Below are 19,942 nucleotides of genomic sequence, written 5' to 3'. Positions count from 1 at the left end.
GCAAGTTCGTAATGGGTAGTGTGGCTTACAGAGCACACACTGGGCATATAAACTAAATATACAGGTGACTAAGGCAACATAACTAAGTCAAAATATCATGAATTTAAAATTTAATTTAATACAAATTTATGTAATTTTAAAATTATGGTAATCAATTATTTATTTTGGCTATGCGACCATCAACACTGGGTTCCTGGTATTTTTTAGCCTCAGATTGGATTTCACAGTTAGAATCCGCGGAGCTTGAAATCAATTCAATCAAAACAAAAACACTTAATTAAAGGTGTCCGATTAAAATCAATAACAAACCCAACCCCAGTGTTAATTTGTCACCTTTCGCTATCTGTAAGTGAAAACTGTGATAAGACTACATTTGGGTCAAGAATTTAATTACCCAGCCAGAAGTGCAACGACACTTGGGTTCACTAATTGCATTTGCTAACTCAGCAAAATAGTTCATACATACATTACGGGTAGTATTACGTTAAACATACAGACAAGTGTACAATTTGAGTGCAGTAATGGAAAAAGTAACATTTGTCTTAATTTAGGTAAGGTAAAAAGGCGGCCCAAGTGTTGCAGAATTGGGTTAAAGGTACGCCTGTCATAACGAATTGCTTAAAAAACTCTCAAGTCAATATTTAAATAAATAAAATAAGTTTATTATTTTAAATTTGAGTGTATTTTCGCTGCTATTTTGCCTTGCATATCGATTAATACATTAATTAAACATAATTATAATTTAAAACCTATTTTTAGAACTTGAACAGACAGCTTGCTTATAACAGTAAATACAGCTGTTTTAGGATTCATCCACTGAATATGTACATTTTCTCGTTCCCCCATTTTGTAGGCTAGTTTAACCGGCAACCTGCGCCGCAATTGAACAACAAAAGCATATCAGAAAGCCGCTGTTCTTTGCTCCACTCGACGCCCGCCGCTCTGAGCTACTTGCTCCCTGTGATCGCGGTGAACTTGGCGTGATAAGAGGGACTGGGGCTCTCCTCCTGTAATCGAAAGCCTGCTGTTTGTTCCACCCGGCAAACACCAAATCAGTCGATGGGTGTGCTCCACTGCAATAGCAATTAGCCACTAACCTTCTGCCGGGTCTACAGCTCCTCCCACTCTTGGCGTTCTTCAGGTTCCACCTCCTCGTGGCAAACAAACTTATCTGGAGTGCCGCTTCAAGAGCATATAAATTCCCTGGCTTCTCACAGGCCAGGATTCAGTCTGTGCTTGTGGCTCGCGATGTACGGAACGAGGAGAATCTTTCTGGGCGGCCTTTGCCTCCTCCTGCTGCTGCAGGTGGCCGTGGGCCTCGACAATGGTCTGGCGCTGAAGTGAGTAGAGATTTTTTTAATTATTAACAGATTGTTTTTTCTAATTGAAACTCCTCCTCTCGATTACAGACCACCTATGGGCTGGATGTCTTGGGAGCGGTGAGTGTTTATAGTTTAAAGTTTGGATTTATTAAACAGTTTATGTACTTTTATAGTTTTTTGTCATAAATATCTTAAAGGAAATAATATTTTCAAACAAATAAGGAATTTCCAAGGTGTCTTCTTGACAATCTCATACAAGTTCAAGCTCTATTTTCTTATGTATTATTTTTATTATATTCTATTAGCTTCCGCTGCATAACAGACTGCAAATTATATCCCGACGAATGCATCAGGTAAAGCTTTACACTTATAATCAACCCAAACATTTACTCACTAGTTAATTTCTCAGTGAAAACCTCTTCCGCCGGCATGCTGATCTTTTAGTATCCGAGGGCTATGCTGATGTTGGCTACGAATACGTCATCATCGATGACTGTTGGCTAGAGAAGGATCGAGATAACAGGACCCAGAAACTAGTGCCAGACAGGAAACGCTTTCCCAATGGCCTAAATACCCTAGCTGATCATGTAACTTATCTTTTTCCAACTTTGTAAACCTCCTATAATACCCTTTTTAACAGATCCATGACAAAGGGCTCAAGTTTGGTTTGTACCAGGATTTCGGCACCAATACCTGCGCCGGCTATCCTGGCGTCATTAAACACATGCAGCTGGATGCTCAGACCTTTGCCGACTGGGATGTGGACTATGTAAAGCTAGATGGGTGCTATGCCAATCTAACCGACATGGTGGAAGGTTATCCCGAGTTTGGACGCCTCCTAAATGAAACTGGTCGTCCCATGGTCTATTCCTGCAGCTGGCCTGCCTACCAAGAGGATGCGGGCGAAATACCCGACTATGAGTCTCTTAAGAAACACTGCAATCTGTGGCGCAACTGGGACGATATCGAAGACTCCCTGGAGTCTCTGATGCAGATCATAGATTATTTTGGAAAGAATCAGGACAGAATTCAGCCGCATGGCGGACCAGGACACTGGAATGATCCGGATATGCTGCTGCTGGGCAACTACGGTCTCAGCTACGATCAAAGCAAGTTGCAGATGGCGATTTGGGCCATTATGGCCGCACCTCTTATTATGTCCAATGACTTGGCTGCAGTGCGTCCAGAGATCAAGGCTATTTTGCAGAATCGGTGCGTAGAGATATTGAAAATCAACAATGACTTTATTTAATATTTGTAATATTGTGCTCAGAGCTGTAATTGCTGTGGATCAGGATGAACTGGGCATCCAGGGACGTCGAATTTTGACCCGCAACTTAATAGAGGTCTGGCAGCGTCCTATTACCCCAGTCACCAAGAGTGGCCAACACTCGTATGCCGTGGCCTTTGTGAGTCGTCGGGACGATGGTGCTCCCTACAGGATCCCATTCACCGTCAAGGATCTGGGCCTGAACAATCCCAATGGCTATCAGGTGCAGGATCTGTACGCCAACCGCAAGCTGGGTGTCTACCAAACGGACGCCCAATTCTTCACACGCGTCAATCCAAATGGTAAATGTCGCTTGTGAGATGATGCCCAAGCCCAACGTTTTAATCTATTTTATTTTCCTCTTTTCACCATCTGCCCTAGGCGTAACTTTCTACAAGTTTACAGCGCTCTGATCTGTGAAAATGCAAATCAGTCTTTGCCATCAAATCGAATAAGCCTCTTTTATACGTCATTCCACCATGGATTATCTCCTCCCCCCTCTTTGGGATGAGCTAAGTAACTACTGATAAAGACAGGTAAATAAATGACTGAAGAGCTCGGTCTTACTTTGACTTTTTGTTGATTTTTATTGTTCGTAAATCAATTGATTGACGCACAGGTATAAGTATTGTACATTTATAGGCATAAATTGCAGTGTACCTACTACACTAGTTAAGACTTGTTCCATGGTATAAATAAGGTCTGACTGGATGAAAATATTGATTCGCAAGCTTGTATAAATAATAACAATGGGTTTAGTCTACTATATATGCGATTAGGACCCGTAGAATAAGAAGAAAGAGAAGGGAAAGCGACCCCTGGGGTCGTGATCATCATACCAGCTATAAATACCGTCTACATGGGTTTGGTCGAGAGAGAGAAAGGGGAAATTAAAGTTATTGTCAAGTTGGAAGGCGAAACCAGAACCGAACCAAGGACCCCATTTAACCTAAGGTTAGTGCACTCCATTGCTGATGGTCGGCGTTCGCTCGTAGGTGCGCCGGTGCAGCGCATCCACATCCTTCAGGTAATAGGTGCCGGGGAACAAGGCGGAGATGCTGCCCGTTGGAGTGTACGGTGCTGCATGGTTGTTCTTCTCCCGCACCTCCATCAGCGACGAGAACTGCTCTGGAGCCACCTTCTCGCGCGAGTTGAGCAGTGGCTGCACGTAGTCCAGCTTCGAAACGAACTGCTCAAAGGCCGCCGCATCCTGAGTGACACTTATCGAGTACATGGAGGCCGCCAGTCCGGATCCGTAGGAGAACACACCAATGCGCTTGCCCACCAAATCTTTGGCCGGCTCACCAATCAACAGGGACACCAGGCCGGAGTACACCGATGGCGTGTACATATTGCCCACCTGGTTGGCCAAAAGCAGCGACTTCTTGGTCTTGCTGGCAAAGATCTCCGACGACTGCGTGAGGAAGGCCTTCTCCACGTCCCGGTCGAAGTAGGTGCTCTCCAGCGTGGAGCTATTAAACCGCTCCAGACCAGGGAATTGCTTGGTCCGCTCCTCCTCGCTGCTCAGCAGGTAGTCGTTGAAGCTCAGGCGGCCGACGGACTTCTGCACCAGCTTGCAGAAGGGCGTGTGGAACAGGATGGCATCAAAGTTGTCCAGACTCCACTTCTTATTGGCATTCTCCTTCTGCTGGCCGAACTTCTTCCGGTACAGTCGGTAGCAGGTGTCCAAGGCGGAGAGATAACACTGAATGGACAGCTTGCCGTCCACCGTGGGATACTCGGAGCTGAGGTCCGGCTTGTAAAAGTCGTAGGCGTGCTCCATATGCGTGGCGCGCAGGCCGCGATCGAAGACCAGCGGCGCATCGGGGCCCACCAGCATGGCAATGGCTCCCGCTCCGCCAGTGGGACGCGCCGCGCCCTTGGCGTACACCGCAATATCAGCACACACGGCCAGGGCCAGGCGGCCATCCCAGCTGGAGGACTCCACCCAATTGACGGCGTTGAAGAGAGACGCCGTGCCGCCATAGCAGGCATTTGTGGTATCGATGCCCTCAATGTCCGTGTTTCCGCTTTCGGCGAACAGCTGCATCAGCACCGACTTGACCGACTTGGACTTGTCCACAATGGTCTCGGTACCGACCTCCAGTCGCCCGATCTCCGAGTGCTTTATGTGGTGCCGCTCCAGCAGTCGGCTCACAACCGTCAGGCAGAGCGAGTTGACATCCTCGCGGTCCGAGCAGAATCCCATCTTGGCCTGGCCCAAACCAATTGTGTACTTGCCAGCGGAGGCGCCATCAAAGGTCTCCAGCTCCGTCTGGTCCACGTACTGGGAGGGGAAGAGCACCTCTATGGCGCGTATTCCAACGTTCTGGGGCCACTGGGATGCCATGATTGTTTATTGGTTTAATCTATTAATCCTGAGCGCTGCAAAATCAAAATAAAAATTAAGTATAAGTAACTATTTTTCTAGCTATATATTAGGTTGATTTATCACGCGAGTAAACGGAAACCATAAAAAAACAGTTTAAGTTAAGTGCTAGCTAATTTTTCACTAAATGTTTTCAGTTTTTCCCCCCAAGTAATGACCAAGATTTCATGGAGATTTATGCGGTAAAGATTACTAACTAAGTGGCAGCACTTTTCGTAATGGTTCTTTAGTCAGTCCTAAGTTAGTATCCACTTTGTACGATCGCGTTCTCAAAATTGTGGCCCGAATTCCACTGACGATTGGCATTGGGCTAACTTTCTCCCCGCGCAATCACTGCGTATTTTGTCTGCTTACAAATTGGACGAGGGCAGAAGACAACCTGTTGCACGCTCGAGCTGCGTTGGACGTGTGGTAAGCCAGTGACTTTGAGTTGGTCTGAAGAAGTCATCAAAGTCGCGCCAGGCAGAGGCGCCGCCTTGAGAAGAAGGGGGCCAAGTGATTTCCCCGCCGCGATGAGACCCTGGCCAACGAGAGAGAGAGAGAGAGATCGGTGTAATAGCGGAGAAAGTTTACCGCTCTGCCGAAGCTCACAAAGGAGAACCCAAAATCAAACCAAAGCAAAGCGAGAGCCCGGGCAAAGTAAACCAAAACACACGCATCATCACAATAAATGTAAGCCAAGTCAGAGACAAGCCCAGAAAACTGGGGGAACGGGCAGCGGCGTGGAAGCTGAGACAGCTACACAACAAGAAATTAAAACGTAATACTAATGAGAGATGCTAATTATTCAAGTTTTTGTATGAATTAAGCCAATGAAAAGTGTTAATTTTATATATTTTGCACTGATTTTGGGTTTATATATCATTTGATTTGTGAAATAAAAAAGAAACGAGAACGATTCTAAAAGCATTTCTGAATATATAGAATACAAATTGTTAAAATGTTCTATAAAAACTTGAAAACTTAAGAACACTTTTAGTTTTCTATAAAATAAAGCAGGTTTTCGGAAGTTTTAAAGCTTAAAAAGCAGTGTTTTTATAATCCAATTTTATTTCCCATTAAAACCCCTTTAAATTTCGTTCTGTGCATTATTGTGGGACAGGTTGGGAGCGTCTCTTCTTCACCCAGATGTAGGTCATACCCACAAACCACTCTCGCTACGCCAATGCCCCCGTATTACTGGGAGCATATTTTGCTCGCTCCAGCGAGGGGGAATGAACACGCGTCGTCTATATATTGTATAACTCTGATAAGAGTGCGGCGGCACCCAAACCCAAATCCAAACCCAAAAAAGCGATTGACATGTTTACCGTTACTGTTAGCACCTGCGACGACCACGAAGAAGGCCTATTAGCTTTTTGGTTTTCACTTTTTGGCCTTATTGTGCCGCGGCGAGTATTGGTTACTGGGTTTCGGGTATCGCGGGTTTCTACGAAGCGCCAAGCGCGAAGCTCACACGATCGAATCACTCTGCGGACTGACGGCCATCAAGGCGCTGCACTGGCATATGAATATGACCATGACGGTGGGGAATTGGCAGTGCCAGCGGAGAAGCCGCGAACGGCAAACAGAAGCGCCAATGGAGGCGCTGTAAGTCAATGCCAATTGCTGAAAGCGCGCTGCGAACAAATAGCGATCGTGCATAATTACGGGAAATATTTATCGCTTAGATACGGCCACCGAGCACGAGCCAACGAACGTCTACGTTTGGGGCTAAGTCGGTTCAACTGATCGTATATCACTATATAGTTATAGATAGCCCCTGTTGCTGTAGCTGCTGTTGCGATGGGCTAAAGATCAAAGGCTGCTAACTGATAAGCTTCGACGGAACAAAGAGTTTTTTACTGCAGAAAATACTACCGAAAAGATAGGATATATGGCCGATTTCTTGAAAATGCACTTGGAGAAATGGGAAGCTTATTAATTATTAATAACAAATTTTAAATTTAAATGAGTAACAGACAAAAATTAAAAAGGAAATGTCATTGAAGTTGTTAATACGGTGATTACAACCATTTAGTTTTTAAAAAATACAATACCATTATTTATACGGAATTTGAAACAAAATAAAAGAAAACTGGGTAACATTCGTTTTAAATAAGCTATAAAAATGCTAATATAATTATAAAAAATGAATAAAATTAAAGTATACAAGGTGTTTTATAAAAGCACGTAATATTTAGCGTTCATTTTAAGCAACTGCATTAAAATTGAATTGTAAACATTTACATTAAAGAAATTATGAGTATTTTGAAATGAATAACTGCAATATTTTGGCTTTTATACTAACTAAGAAATCAGAAAATTACAATTTTAGAAACTATTCCAGAGCTAAAATATAAAACCACGATTGTATGATCTTTATATTGAAGCAATTATGAGTAATATGGAATAAATAACTGCAATATCTTGGCCTCTTTTCGAAATATCTTTTCTATTTCACCATATCCAGAACCTTTTATGATATTTTAATCTATTTCCTCTACGTGTCCTCATGTAAAGTTAAGCCTAACCCCGCTGCTCCTAATTAGACCCTGGGTTAAGGTATGGAAATGGATGCACTGTTTATGCGGAAGGGAACAAAAGCGGGAATCGGGAAGCCGGAGGAGGGGTTGTGGTTTTGGGCGCTTATTTTTAGCACTTCGGAATTGGGAAATATTTGAGTAAACACACAGCGTACTGGAGCTGTTGCGCACTTGGCTAATTGTTTGCTCTTGACTCATTGCCTTTTTCGGGGAATCGATGGGCGAACCGAAGAGGAGGAATCGGAGGAGGGGGAGGCGATGGGAGGCCAAAGGTCGGGGCTCCCGAAAGACTCACACGTGTAGTACGGGAACCGGTGCGATTAGCTGAATTTCAAGAGCATAGATTACGAAACCCGGCTGGAAAAACTGGACACAGATGCAGATGCCGTGACTGAAAGCCGTTATCTTTCAGGGGGAGATAGTCACAGCTGGACAAGTAAATTATTCCTTAATTGCCATGACATATCCCAATGCCACGGCAATTCTATTCCCCAATCAGCCGACTTCTGGTTACATCAGCGGCCAATCTGTTGGCCGCTTGCGCCAGCCGTCGCACTCCACGGGGACACGTTTGCATGCAGAACACTCCACTCACTTGCTAATATTAGTGGTCCAGGGCGGGCGATATGCTTTAAACTAAACTAATTCCAAAATAATTGGGCAAAGAAACTGCGGCACCTCAGCCGGGCAGTGTTGGTAAGCGCCCGCCACCCCAACAGCTGTTCGCGGAATCGAGTTGCCCAGACGCCGCGAAAGCGGATATTTACACACCTTTTCTGGGATTTTTACACCATTTTACGTACCAAGTGGCAATTTGACCCCGTTTTACATAACCGATTCGTTGCATTTGACACATTAAGGCTATCCGCCTTAGTGTCGCCTGGCCACACTTATTATCACGTGAATTCTGTGGGTGGCGGTCGTTTTGCTGATTTTTAGCACAGAAAAGACAGCTCGCTGTTTTTAAATAGCACAAAAAGCACACTTGTGTCGTTCCAACCAACCAGAGCCGCTAAAACGTAAGTGTCCGCCAGGGAATCGGCAGTCTTTCCACGTCGCCCCGGGAAAAGTGAAAAGTCGGAAAAAACCCCCATAACTGCATCGCAGTAGGTCTGCTGACCCAGCGACCGTGCAATCAATGTTTTATAATGAGCCCAAAAGTGTGAGAAAATGCGTTCTGCAATGTGTCTACGTTATATTAGTGACCCTGAAAATTGAGTTCTGCGGACTCGGAGCCCCCCCTGCGGGGCCCCAAGTGCTGCATCTGGCGGTGGAAAGCATCCCGTGAGGATGCGGATATATCTGGAAATATCCAGGTGGTGGGATAGTGGGGGGGAAGCGACGGGCTTGGAAAATATGTGAAAAGTGTTTTGGTTTTCGTGCTGAAAACCCGTGAGCAGAAAATTATCGATCGAAAACTGTCATGTGACTGTCACCGAACAGCTGACAGGCCGAGCGAAACTCTCCACTGCCAGAGAGCCGTCTCTCTCTGGCTCTCCACAGCTACCCCTCTCGCTCGCACTTACTGTGTTCCTCTCTGGGTAAACAAAATAAATAAGTGAAAAATTCTTGCTTAAAAATTTAAACATTTTCGGCCAAGTGGAAACAAAGCACGTCCCGGACATGCAGCGATGATGAATGGTTAATGTTGTGCAAACAAGCAAACACAACGTTTCCACATTTGTTTAGAGCGGCGGCGGCACAAGGACTCGTAATAAATAGTTGTATTGCGTGCAACAAGGACCTTGGTGAAAGCTGACCACATATTTATTTAGAGGCGAAAGTCAAACATGGCCAATACATGCGGCGAGAGCTCACTCAAATGGCCAAGAACCCCGAACAGCTGCTGGAATTCCAGCGCGTGCTTATCTGTGGGTCTCCTCCTGCTGGCGTGCTCCTGCTGCTGCTGCTGCTGCCGCTGCCCCGACCCCCGGAAGGCACATTATTATTAATTAATTTGGGCGCACACCCACTGTGGCCATCTTTCTGCTTCCCCCCTGGCTTTCCTTTGTGTCCCTTTTATTGTTTTTCTTTCTCTCTGTTTTCCTCATTGCAATTTCCTGTATTGGCTCCGGACTACCCCAACTCGGGACTAGGAATCGGGATCAGGACAACGGCGGGGCCCATACCATTAGCGACAGCCGTTGGCCAGTCAGACTGTCTCCACTTGTTTGGCGACGCCTTGGCTGGAGCCCTCCGCTCCGCGCCTCTCAGTCCTCGGGCTTTCGTTGCCTTTTTTTCGATTCGACGGGGCCAATCCACGTCACCATTCCAGCATGGCAGCATAACAGTTACTCCTCCTCCTGGTGGTGCTCCTCCTCCTGTCTCTGTTTCACTTTCACCGCCCTTTCGATTCCCCCGAAGCAATTTAGCTTTCGTTGCTAAAAATAAACATACGTAGTGTTTGCACTGAAAGAAAACTCTATTGTATTAGTTGACATTTAATATGCGTTCTTTTTGGATTATTTTTGAAATGTTAGGTGCCACATTATAAGGTTCCAAAAGCCTTTTTTTATTATCATTTGAAAACTATAAAAATATCTATTAGTTTTTATAATCAAAACTCTTAACATCAGCTTATAAATGGCTTTAAAAAATCTAAAGTTTTAAAGATATATGAAAATAATCTTCTAATTCTGCTGTTATAAATTTCTCTACCTCCCAAATTGTATAATAATACAAAGAAATTGCTTTGTAATAGATTAAAGAATTTACATAACTCACAAATAAAGATAGTCCTATAGATTGTAAAAAAGTCATGCATATATCCTTATCAAATAATGTAATGTAATGTAAAGATAATGAAAAGTGACGTATGGCTGGTATATCTTTATGAGATAATAAATGATGATTTGCATATTTGTAAATGTCAAGTTCTCAGTCATTGGAACAGATTCAACAAGACTGAAATATTCCCAATATTACTGATAATGATTATATGCCATAATTATGCAACCTCCTTTCTCTCTCTCTCTCTCTCTTTCTCTATGATATGATATCATTTATATGTAGGTTTACGCCAACCAATTTTGTTAATATCATTTTTTCTGTGCGTGTTTCCGTTTCCCATTTACCATTGCCTCGTTGGCTGTTGCCAGGATTGTTGCCCCTTCTTTCTGATAATCGTTGTTGCTCCTGACGCTTCCTGGGCGAGGACAATGCACTGCCTTGACTTTTAAGGGGCGGAGATCGGCTTTGAAGGGAGGAGGGTACAACTCCAAAGCTGGCCTGTTGTCACTCCTTGAGCTCGTGTTATGTTTTCGTGTCTCTTTCTGAAGGCCATCGTCGTGGAGGTTATGTAATAACAGCCTAACATAGGCCCGAATTGGGTAAAGTTAGATTTATATCTCGTGGCGTTTGCTGTGTGATTACTCATACGCCCTGTGGCAGGAGCAAACAAAGCAGGGACAGAAGGAGGCGAAGCAGCCCAGGAGTCAGCGACACTTACCCAAATTGAGCACTCGTTTTGGTTTTGGCCCTGGCGCCTTTCGTTGCTTCGTCATCAAGTGTTTTTTTTTTCGGGTACGGTCGGATCGCGGACACTTCGGCTCCTCGGCTTGCCGACTTTCCGAGTATCCGACTTTCATGGCATCTGGTCGTTATGCCAGCACTCATTTCAATTCGAAACACCGACCGAGAACCACGGAAATGTGGCGGCACCCTGAGTACGAATAGAGAAAACACAAACGGAGTAGAGGAATACCCCAGTAACGGCGGTGAAGGGGTGAAAAAATGCCAAAAAACCCGGTGGAAAAGTTCCTGACCATTCTGTTGAGACGCAAGGAGTGCTAGGATCAAGTGTTTGTGTAAGCACGCCAAGGATAAATACGTGTGTGCAAGTGTATATAGAAGCATAGAGACACTCTGGCGCTGGACAGTCTGGCGCCAGAGTTCGGGGCTGTAATGGCTGACATTGGGTACACTCTCCTTTGTCCGTGAAAATGGCAAATTTCCAGTGGTCGATCGCAAAAAAAAAGCTCAATATTGACCGAAGGCCAGTGGCAATTAAATTTTCATCGCCTGAAACATTCAAGACATGCAATGGGGAAGATACTTACATAATTTACAAGGGGGGGCCGGAAATCGATTAGCCAAGGTCACAGTCAAACTGCTTCACTCACCCACCCATTATCTATCTGTTTGCCCACATAATAGCCATCAAGATGATGTCCGAATACTGGATTATCTCGGCGCCGGGCGACAAGACCTGCCAGCAGACGTACGACACCATGAACAACCTGACCAGCAAGCAACACAATCTGTGCAATAACTACAAGTTCCATATACCAGACCTAAAGGTGAGTGGTGGCCTTTAACCCCTAAACCCCCTGGCTAATCATAAACTATTGTCTTAGGTCGGCACCCTGGACCAACTGGTGGGCCTGTCCGATGATCTGGGCAAGCTGGACACTTATGTGGAGCAGATCACCCGCAAGGTGGCCAACTATTTGGGCGAGGTGCTGGAGGATCAGCGGGATAAGCTCCACGAGAACCTGATGGCCAACAACAGTAAGTCGTCTGCCTGCCACTAATAAGTTGTACTAGTTTAGCTTATAGTCTAGCTTAGCTTAGTTCCGTTTAGTTTAGTTTAGTTTGGTTAGGTGATGCCTGTTCCGAGTCACGAATCTATATCGTTTCAGTTCTTTAGTTACTATATATACATATTTCTAAGCAGTTCTTCTGACCGTAGACACTGTTGAATCGGAATGCTGCTCTGATATAATCGTACCATGTGTATTGCCCACATCTACTATTGTTTACCCACGACTGTTCTGTACTAACTAACAAAAAAAAAAAAAACCAATAATAAGAAAAAGAAACCAATGAGAGATTACCTGGAACCGGGTTCCCTTTTTCCTCAGAACTCAGTTACTCTGTGGAATGTTTTCGATCTACTATATCTATGTCCTCTCCCTCTGAGATGCGCCCGACCTACAACTAACACGAATCCCGTCACATTCCCTATATATTTACGATAATTACGTTTTCAGTAGTTCCAAAAGTACTTTGCGAAGCGAGAAACAGATTTAAAAACTAATCGATTTTCAGCCGAAACCCTCTCAGGCTTTACATTATTTATTCCTTTCGAATTTTGAAAACCTTTTTAGTTATTTTCTCTTCATTTTATTATTTACTATCTCTTGAGTTGAGGTTCCTTTTTGATTTTCTGTTCTGAACTCATGCGCACAATCATCACCACAGAAATGAGGGATATTGAAGGATATTCCCCTTGGGAATCTATGTAGTTCGAAATGGTCTGAAAGATATGTATACTGCAACAACAATGGAATTAAAGTTTACGGCAAACTATAAAGCTATAAATTCAGCGGGAACGAAATTGCAATTAAAACAATGAAAAGGAAAAAGAAATTATGGAAATAGCCGGAATGGCAATTTGCGTTGTTTATTTTGTGTTGCGTTTGTTGTACATTTTAATACGCACCGACCTCTCACACGCTATAAAGATCTCAAAGATCTACAGAAATACAGACACAGATACACACACACACTATATATTTTTGGCCCCAGCCAAGGGCGCCCCCGAATCCCCGGTCAATTACTCCGTGTTCGGTCTAAGGTCGCCCCAAACAAAACAAAAGATACAAAAGAAACTAAGAGATACTCTAACAGACACACACACACACAAGCTGGAGAGGAGGAGTACAGTGAACACTTTGTATATTTTACATATATTGTTGTACGTTTCTTTTCGGTTTGTTGGATACGATTGAGTTGGACAAGTTATTTGTGGTTTTCCGTCATTTGAAAGCCCATTAGTTTTTAAATCATTCACCGCAAAAAATAGAACGAGAACGAAAAAAAAATCAAAAAAATGAGACGAAATTGCGAACGGAGGAAAGCTAATGTGTAAAGATATAGAGACCCATAAATTGCATATACTCGTACTATATAAACATATATATATATATATATACTCTTGACTATGACTTTTTGCGCGAGTGCCGTCGTTCTTCCCTCATACTTACTTATCTTTTAATTTTTATTTCGAGTTTACATGTAACTATTATTTGTATAAATATAACAATATGTACTGTACATACATATGTATCCTCTCTCTCTCTATATATATAGACTGTTGTAACTACATATTGTGTGTGTGCCTGATTGTGTGTGTGCGTGCGTATCTGTGTTGTCTCATTTTATACTCTCACCTGCATCGATCCGCTTGGAAAAACGCTTATTTCTGTTACATTTTTCTCCAGCAAAACTCACTCACTCACAAGCACACCCACACGGTCGCCAGGCTGGGAGATGCATTTTCCCGGAGTTGGTTTTCCCCGGAAAAGCCTGCCTGTGAGTGTGGGCTTGTGGTTGGGTGGAAATGAGTGGGAGTGTGTCTGTGTATGTGCACCTGTTCTCATGCGCTTTTCACACAAAAAACCATCGCATTTCGCTAATTGGGTAAGATGGGGAGATACATTGCAATTAGAGCTAATTGGAAAAACGTATGGATAAACAACAACAGCAACAACAACGAAACGCTTTTACACTGCAACTAAGAAAAACTACCGAAAATATCCAAATGAAAGCACAAAATGAGACGCAACATCTATCTATCTATATCAGCCATGGAATCATAGAGTTCCCTCTCGATTATGCATACTATATATTTTGTTCCACTGTTGTTCATGGGATGCCATTCAGTTCTCCTTGATTCAGATATTCCCAATCGCACTCACACACATTCCAAAAAGCCAAAACCAAAACCAGATCCAGATCCAGAAAAGCAATATAAACCCGCACACATGAGTATCAAATTTCTTACATTTTTCCCCACATATGATTTTCGTTCTTTTGTTTTTAAAATATTTATAAAAAAAAAGATGAGTAACTTTTGGTTTCGCTTTTGTTGACAACGATGATTGATCAGGATGATGATGAGCAGTTCGGTTTTAGAGTTCTGTCTAGGTAAAGCGGTCAGGATTAGCCCCTATATGTATGCTATATAGTTTTACTTTTAATTTATTTTGAATCCCTGAGAACCTCCGGAGCCGCGAAAATCGAACTGAAAACGAACGTAGACTAAGTCCTGCCACCGAATCTAAATGCCTTGTGTTGTATTGTCTGTACCGGAAACTCGTAACTCCAATTCCAACTCCATCTTAAATCGAACCCCGTGCCCGCCTGAACCTGAACCTGAACCTCCAACTGAAATGAATCGTGAAACGAACCTGGTGCCGATGCAGGTCCTGGGCCACCCGACGACAGCATGCCGTGTCGCCACCACCAGCGCATCAAGCATCTCAGCCTGCGACACCAGCGAAAACACCAGCACACGCACCACCAAAACAAACCCCAACACTACCATCACCACCACCATCACCAGCTGCCCCAGGATCTCAAGGGTAAATCCGCGCCAGCGTCACAGGGCGTTGCCTGTTCCCCCGCCACTCCTCCGCCCCCTAATCTTCCGCCGCCAACGCCTGCCTGTGCCTGTATTTCCGCCGATGCCCTAGCTCCCGGACACGGACACGGATCCGTATCTGGCGGCAGCCTGACTAACCTATCGTCGAGCCACGACCCGGAGCCGGAGTTTGATGCCTGTCCGTGCGATGAGTGCTTCGCCTGCGCCCCGCCCAGCACCAGCGCCACGGCCAGCACGCTCCTGGCGGACGAGTGCTACTCACAGACCGCCTCCTCCATGCTGAGTGCTACCCGCTGTGCCCTGTCCACGGTGGCAGCGATAGCCACGGGCAGTGGTTTGGGCAGCGGACCCAGTACCAGTGCCGCGGCAGCGGCAGCCTCAACTGGTGGCGTGGCCTCCTCCTCCGCCTGCTCCTCGGCCTACTTCTCCACGTCGGCGCCAACGACCAGCAGTTCGGTGCACAGCAGCATGTCGCGATCTAACAGCAAGCGGCTGAATAACAACACTTGCAGCATCAACAATAACAAGCTCAGCTTCCGCAGCGGCAGCCACGTGAGCCAGCTGCACCTGCCCACGCATCAGCAGCATCAGTCGCATCATCAGCTGCATCATCCGCTGCCTCCAGGGCATCATCACTCCCAGCCAAATCCGTTGCAATCGCCCACGCAAAAGTCCGTATCGGAGGACGAGGGCGATGCGGCGGCTCCCGATGATGGGGAGACGGACGGCGAGGATCCCAAGAGTCCGAACAGTGTGCAGTCCGATCTGTCGGACACCTTCGACTGGTGGTTCAATAAGCCCAAGCGTAACTCTAAAAAGAGCAGGTACCTTATCATCGCATTACCTACTTTGTAGAACGTTGCCAAATCGCCAGCACCCCAGATAAACAAAAATAAACGAAAAACAGAAAAAAATAAATATATAAAAGCCAGTCACCCGCTGTCATCCCGCTAAGCTAGCCAACAAAACCAAACAAAAAAAAAAACACAACACTAAACACTGCTGTAAAAACACAAGATACAACAACACCACACAAATAACACTAAAACAATGGTGCACCCGCTTTGCCTGCTCTCATCCAAAATTACACTCACACACATACCAGTAAAACGAAAGTCCTGAAAGTCCATAAATGTTTGAGTTGATTAAGAACCGAAAACCGAGTCAAATGCAATAATAATGTATTTCTTTTTTAAATCACTCCCACTCCATCGACAATCGCACATTTGCCACCCGCTCACCAATACACCAATGCGCAAATTCACCAATCCACAACGACAGTGCACAACGCAATACAGAAACACCACAGTCACAACAACAAGAGACTCCACAAGGACACCAACAGACAGCACAGCAACAGCCAACGACGATACACCAACAGACAACACAGACACCACTATTCCAACAGACACCACAACAACACCTATCCAAAGCAATGACATTTTGGCATCAAGCATCGACCACACCGCGCTCTAGTTATCGCTCTTTCTTCAATTCTCTTGCCGATCAAATTTATAGCAAACGTTCTACACCGAGTCAATTAAATATAAACAATGGATTTAATTTAACACCAACACATAGATCGTCTCCAGTGAGTAGTTGTTGTGGCAGTAGTAGCCAGGGGCGATCCAGTCCGGACACGGATCCCGCCGAGCCGCCCGAATTTCCGCTGAGTCCAGGTTAGCATGCCTGGGTTGGTCCACGACCCGACACTCTTTGCAGATCGCGATCCTACGGATCGTGATCGACGTTGACATATACCTACTATAAGTGTATGTACATGTTGATGTTGCCGTTGCTCTCCTCCGTTCCTTCCGTTTCGTTTCGTTTCATTTCGTTTTTCTTTCTGATTTTCCAATTATTGTTTTCCCGAGCAACTTGATGTGTTACCACCCACCAACCACCACCGCCTCTCTCTCCACTCACTTTCTTTGACGTCGTCCACTCTCGGAAGTGAATTGCAGAGGACTCTTTCTGTTCTATCTTTTTGTTGAAGCAACTATTTAGCCAAGTGATCGTTTTGAAGTTCTCCTACTTTCGCCACTTTTGATTTGCCTTTCACTCTCCTTTTTCTCTCTGTACCATATATATACTATATGTATATTCGATATATATATTTGCAAACACCTTTTGTTTGCGCTTCGTTTTGCTTTCTGGCGATATTTCGATATGATTCTATGATATTTGTATAAAAAAAAGACACACACCACGGATCCGTTGATTATTTGTACCAGTGTAAAAGTGTAAAAGCGATTATGTTGTTCTTTCAGTGTACGCTCACCACCAAAATCACCAACCAAATGTTGTTCTGCGCTCCACATCATTACAGCCACGATTAACGCCGATTTCCATTAAGCTATATCTGCTATATATCTCACCCAACCAATCACCAATAAAAATAAAATAAAAGCCGCTTTGCCCAGCGCCAAATGAGTTACTGTGTTTGCTTTGTTCGCATTTTTATTTTACCTTTGAGTGTCTATATAGAGTATCTATAATTACCACACACAGCATTATGTTTTCAAAGTCCAGCTAAAGTGTTTTGCCGTGTGACACGAAAGGTATTTCCAATTGCGACTAATATGCGTAGTCCCAATCCCCCTAAACCCCGTAGCCTATGTATTTGCATCCCGAATTTGTTACTTTTTAATCTTAAAAACCTAATATTTATATATCCTGTGTGTAAGCGTGTGTGTGTCTGAGTATTCCCTTATATATATATATATATATTTGTAATGTTATGTGAACAACTAACCAGCATTTTTTTCAGTTACCTTTATAGTTTTTTTGTACGACTCTAATTTATATCAGCTTCCGAGCCTATAGTTTTCTTCCAACTAATTCTATACAACTTTTAGATCAATTACTATGTATTCTTTTTGATTTCGTTTTGTACTTACTTAAACATTAATGGGAACCACAACCTGTTTGTGTTCCTGCTAGCCAACTAAGTCAACTATCTCGAACGAAGCCTTGTGCCTTACGGACCTCACTAACAATATCTCCTTCGATTTAATATAGCCGAACTGCCGCAGTACTTGACCCGCTTCCAATGGGACATGGCCAAGTACCCGATCAAGCAGTCGTTGCGCAACATCGCCGACATCATCTCCAAGCAGATTGGCCAGATCGATGGAGATCTGAAGACCAAGTCGCAGGCCTACAATAACCTAAAGGGAAATCTGCAGAACCTGGAAAAGAAGAAGACGTAAGTGGAAGGGAATGGTTTACCATAATATTTACTTAATTTACCTAATTTATTTCCCCCACAACAGTGGCAGCTTGCTGACCAGGAATCTGGCTGATTTGGTCAAGAAGGAGCACTTCATCCTGGACTCTGAGTACCTGACCACTCTGCTGGTCATCGTGCCCAAGTGAGTTTCGGTTTGATTTTTTATTTTCTTAAATATTTAATTGCCTTTCTTGTCCCTCAAAAAGGGTTATGGCCAACGACTGGCTGACCAACTACGAGAAGATCACGGACATGATCGTGCCCCGCTCCACGCAGCTCATCCAGGAGGACAGCGACTACTGTCTGTTCAATGTGACGCTCTTCAAGAAGGTGGCTGAGGAATTCAAGCTCCATGCCCGTGAGCGCAAGTTCATTGTACGCGACTTTGTCTACAACGAGGAGGAGCTGGCCGCCGGCAAGAACGAGATGACCAAGCTGATGACGGACAAGAAGAAGCAGTTTGTGAGTAGATCACTCGGCAGGAGTTCTTCTCAGAGGGAGAAATTCTAATTAATATTTAATATACAGGGTCCCCTGGTGCGCTGGCTGAAGGTGAACTTCAGTGAGGCCTTCTGCGCCTTGATCCACGTGAAGGCTCTGCGCGTTTTCGTGGAATCTGTGCTAAGGTAAGCTTTAGGTTTCCATTTCCAAGAGATTTTATAGTTACTAATAAATTTGTGTTTACACACAGATACGGCCTGCCCGTTAACTTCCAGGCCATCTTGATCGAGCCCAACAAGAAGAGTGTGAAGCGTCTGCGTGATGTGCTCAACCAGCTCTACGGCCATTTGGATGGCGCCTCCGCCGGCGGTCAAGTCAGCAGTGCTGATGTAAGTTTACCTTTTGAATTTGACCCCAAAATCCTTCTTAAATTAATAAATTTTCTTGAATTTATTTCAAACAGAACGTGGATATCCCCGGCCTGGGCTTCGGTCAGTCCGAATACTATCCCTATGTGTTCTACAAGGTCAATATCGACATGGTGGAGCAGGCCAAGATCTAAAGCCCCCAACATTGCATAAGCATCCTAGCATCCAGCCACACAAAATATACTTTACTCTACAGAGAAACCAACTTAAAATCAGCTGAACCATTCGCAGACATCAAATGAAACAAAATTAATAGAATACTTTAAATAATTTTAGTCATTGTTATCTAATTATTGTTGTTATTTTTGTTGCGCGTTGCCGTTAAATTCTGTCAACCGTACCAAGTCATGAAAAAACGTTTGCAATTATTCCCCGATTGTGCTTTGTCCCTCTTCAGTTTGCTAAACAGTATTTTATGTTTGTTCTTAATGGCTTTCGATGAATGATGAACAGAATGTTTAACCCGTAGCCAAATTTACACACATTTTAAACACACACACACACATTGTCTTGTCGCTGAAGCCGCCTCGGCTTTGATTCTCCATTTTTGTTTGTTTTTTGGTAGCTATACAAATAAACATTTGAGTTACACTTCGTTTTAAAATGAACACTTTCGTCTCGTTTCGTGCTTGGAATCCTGTATTCGTATCCGTGACTAACCACCAGCGATATACTAAAAGAAACATGTCCAAAATAAGCTTAAGATGGTGTCGCAAAACGTTTCGAGTAAAGACAAACACAATTAATTAACGCAAGTATTGTATTTATAAATGTTGAAACCCGCTCTCGCTGTCTTTGCATACTAACCGCTGATAATCCCATGTGCGCTGAGGAGAACCTATCGAGCGTTTTATGGTTCTGCTAGCTTGCGAGAGATGGCGATGGAGAAGTGAACAATAATATTCTACTCGTATGTAAAGTTTTTTCAGTTTGTGAGAGAGATACAGT

At 44.1% G+C, this 19,942-nt stretch overlaps 4 protein-coding genes across 9 annotated transcripts; 3 read left to right on the top strand and 1 right to left on the bottom strand.

Annotated features, from left to right (window-relative positions):
- Positions 1 to 1,204: 1,204 nt before the first annotated feature.
- LOC108076422 (alpha-N-acetylgalactosaminidase) lies at positions 1,205 to 3,164 on the top strand. Its single transcript, XM_017169268.3, has 7 exons — positions 1,205 to 1,340; positions 1,410 to 1,439; positions 1,628 to 1,675; positions 1,732 to 1,909; positions 1,963 to 2,534; positions 2,596 to 2,894; positions 2,974 to 3,164. Exons 1-7 carry the CDS (start codon positions 1,249 to 1,251, stop codon positions 3,003 to 3,005), a joined length of 1,251 nt encoding a protein of 416 aa, XP_017024757.1. The 5' UTR covers positions 1,205 to 1,248; the 3' UTR covers positions 3,006 to 3,164.
- Positions 3,156 to 8,255, bottom strand: Hmgs (hydroxymethylglutaryl-CoA synthase). Of its 4 annotated transcripts, none has more exons than XM_017169262.2 (2): positions 8,102 to 8,255; positions 3,156 to 4,977 (listed from the first exon to the last, which is right to left on the bottom strand). In XM_017169262.2, exon 2 carries the CDS (start codon positions 4,940 to 4,942, stop codon positions 3,548 to 3,550), a length of 1,395 nt encoding a protein of 464 aa, XP_017024751.1. In that variant the 5' UTR covers positions 4,943 to 4,977; positions 8,102 to 8,255; the 3' UTR covers positions 3,156 to 3,547. The 4 variants fall into 4 exon arrangements, with proteins under 4 accessions (XP_017024751.1, XP_017024754.1, XP_017024753.1 ...); XM_017169265.3 differs by lacking the exon at positions 8,102 to 8,255 and adding an exon at positions 7,802 to 7,954; XM_017169264.3 differs by lacking the exon at positions 8,102 to 8,255 and adding an exon at positions 6,292 to 6,468.
- Positions 8,256 to 8,368: 113 nt separating this feature from the next.
- Positions 8,369 to 19,602, top strand: LOC108076385 (V-type proton ATPase subunit Vha44). Of its 2 annotated transcripts, none has more exons than XM_017169208.3 (9): positions 8,369 to 8,525; positions 11,662 to 11,804; positions 11,862 to 12,015; positions 17,915 to 18,101; positions 18,169 to 18,267; positions 18,332 to 18,587; positions 18,654 to 18,751; positions 18,817 to 18,955; positions 19,030 to 19,602. In XM_017169208.3, exons 2-9 carry the CDS (start codon positions 11,670 to 11,672, stop codon positions 19,126 to 19,128), a joined length of 1,167 nt encoding a protein of 388 aa, XP_017024697.1. In that variant the 5' UTR covers positions 8,369 to 8,525; positions 11,662 to 11,669; the 3' UTR covers positions 19,129 to 19,602. The 2 variants fall into 2 exon arrangements, with proteins under 2 accessions (XP_017024697.1, XP_070140081.1); XM_070283980.1 differs by lacking the exon at positions 8,369 to 8,525 and adding an exon at positions 11,173 to 11,312.
- Positions 14,366 to 17,908, top strand: LOC121502868 (V-type proton ATPase subunit C-like). 2 transcript variants are annotated; one of them, XM_070283981.1, is made up of 2 exons: positions 14,366 to 15,717; positions 16,475 to 17,908. In XM_070283981.1, the coding sequence occupies exons 1-2, from the start codon at positions 14,738 to 14,740 to the stop codon at positions 16,575 to 16,577; spliced, it is 1,083 nt and encodes a 360-aa protein (XP_070140082.1). In that variant the 5' UTR covers positions 14,366 to 14,737; the 3' UTR covers positions 16,578 to 17,908. The 2 variants fall into 2 exon arrangements, with proteins under 2 accessions (XP_070140082.1, XP_041632763.1); XM_041776829.2 differs by having other exon boundaries at positions 16,412 to 17,908.
- Positions 19,603 to 19,942: the final 340 nt, after the last annotated feature.

The sequence above is a fragment of the Drosophila kikkawai genome, chromosome 2R, assembly GCF_030179895.1.
Source record: "Drosophila kikkawai strain 14028-0561.14 chromosome 2R, DkikHiC1v2, whole genome shotgun sequence".
Taxonomy (NCBI): Eukaryota; Metazoa; Arthropoda; class Insecta; order Diptera; family Drosophilidae; genus Drosophila; species Drosophila kikkawai.
The sequence above is the reverse complement of the archived record's forward strand: the minus strand, read 5'-3'. Positions and strand labels throughout refer to the sequence as shown.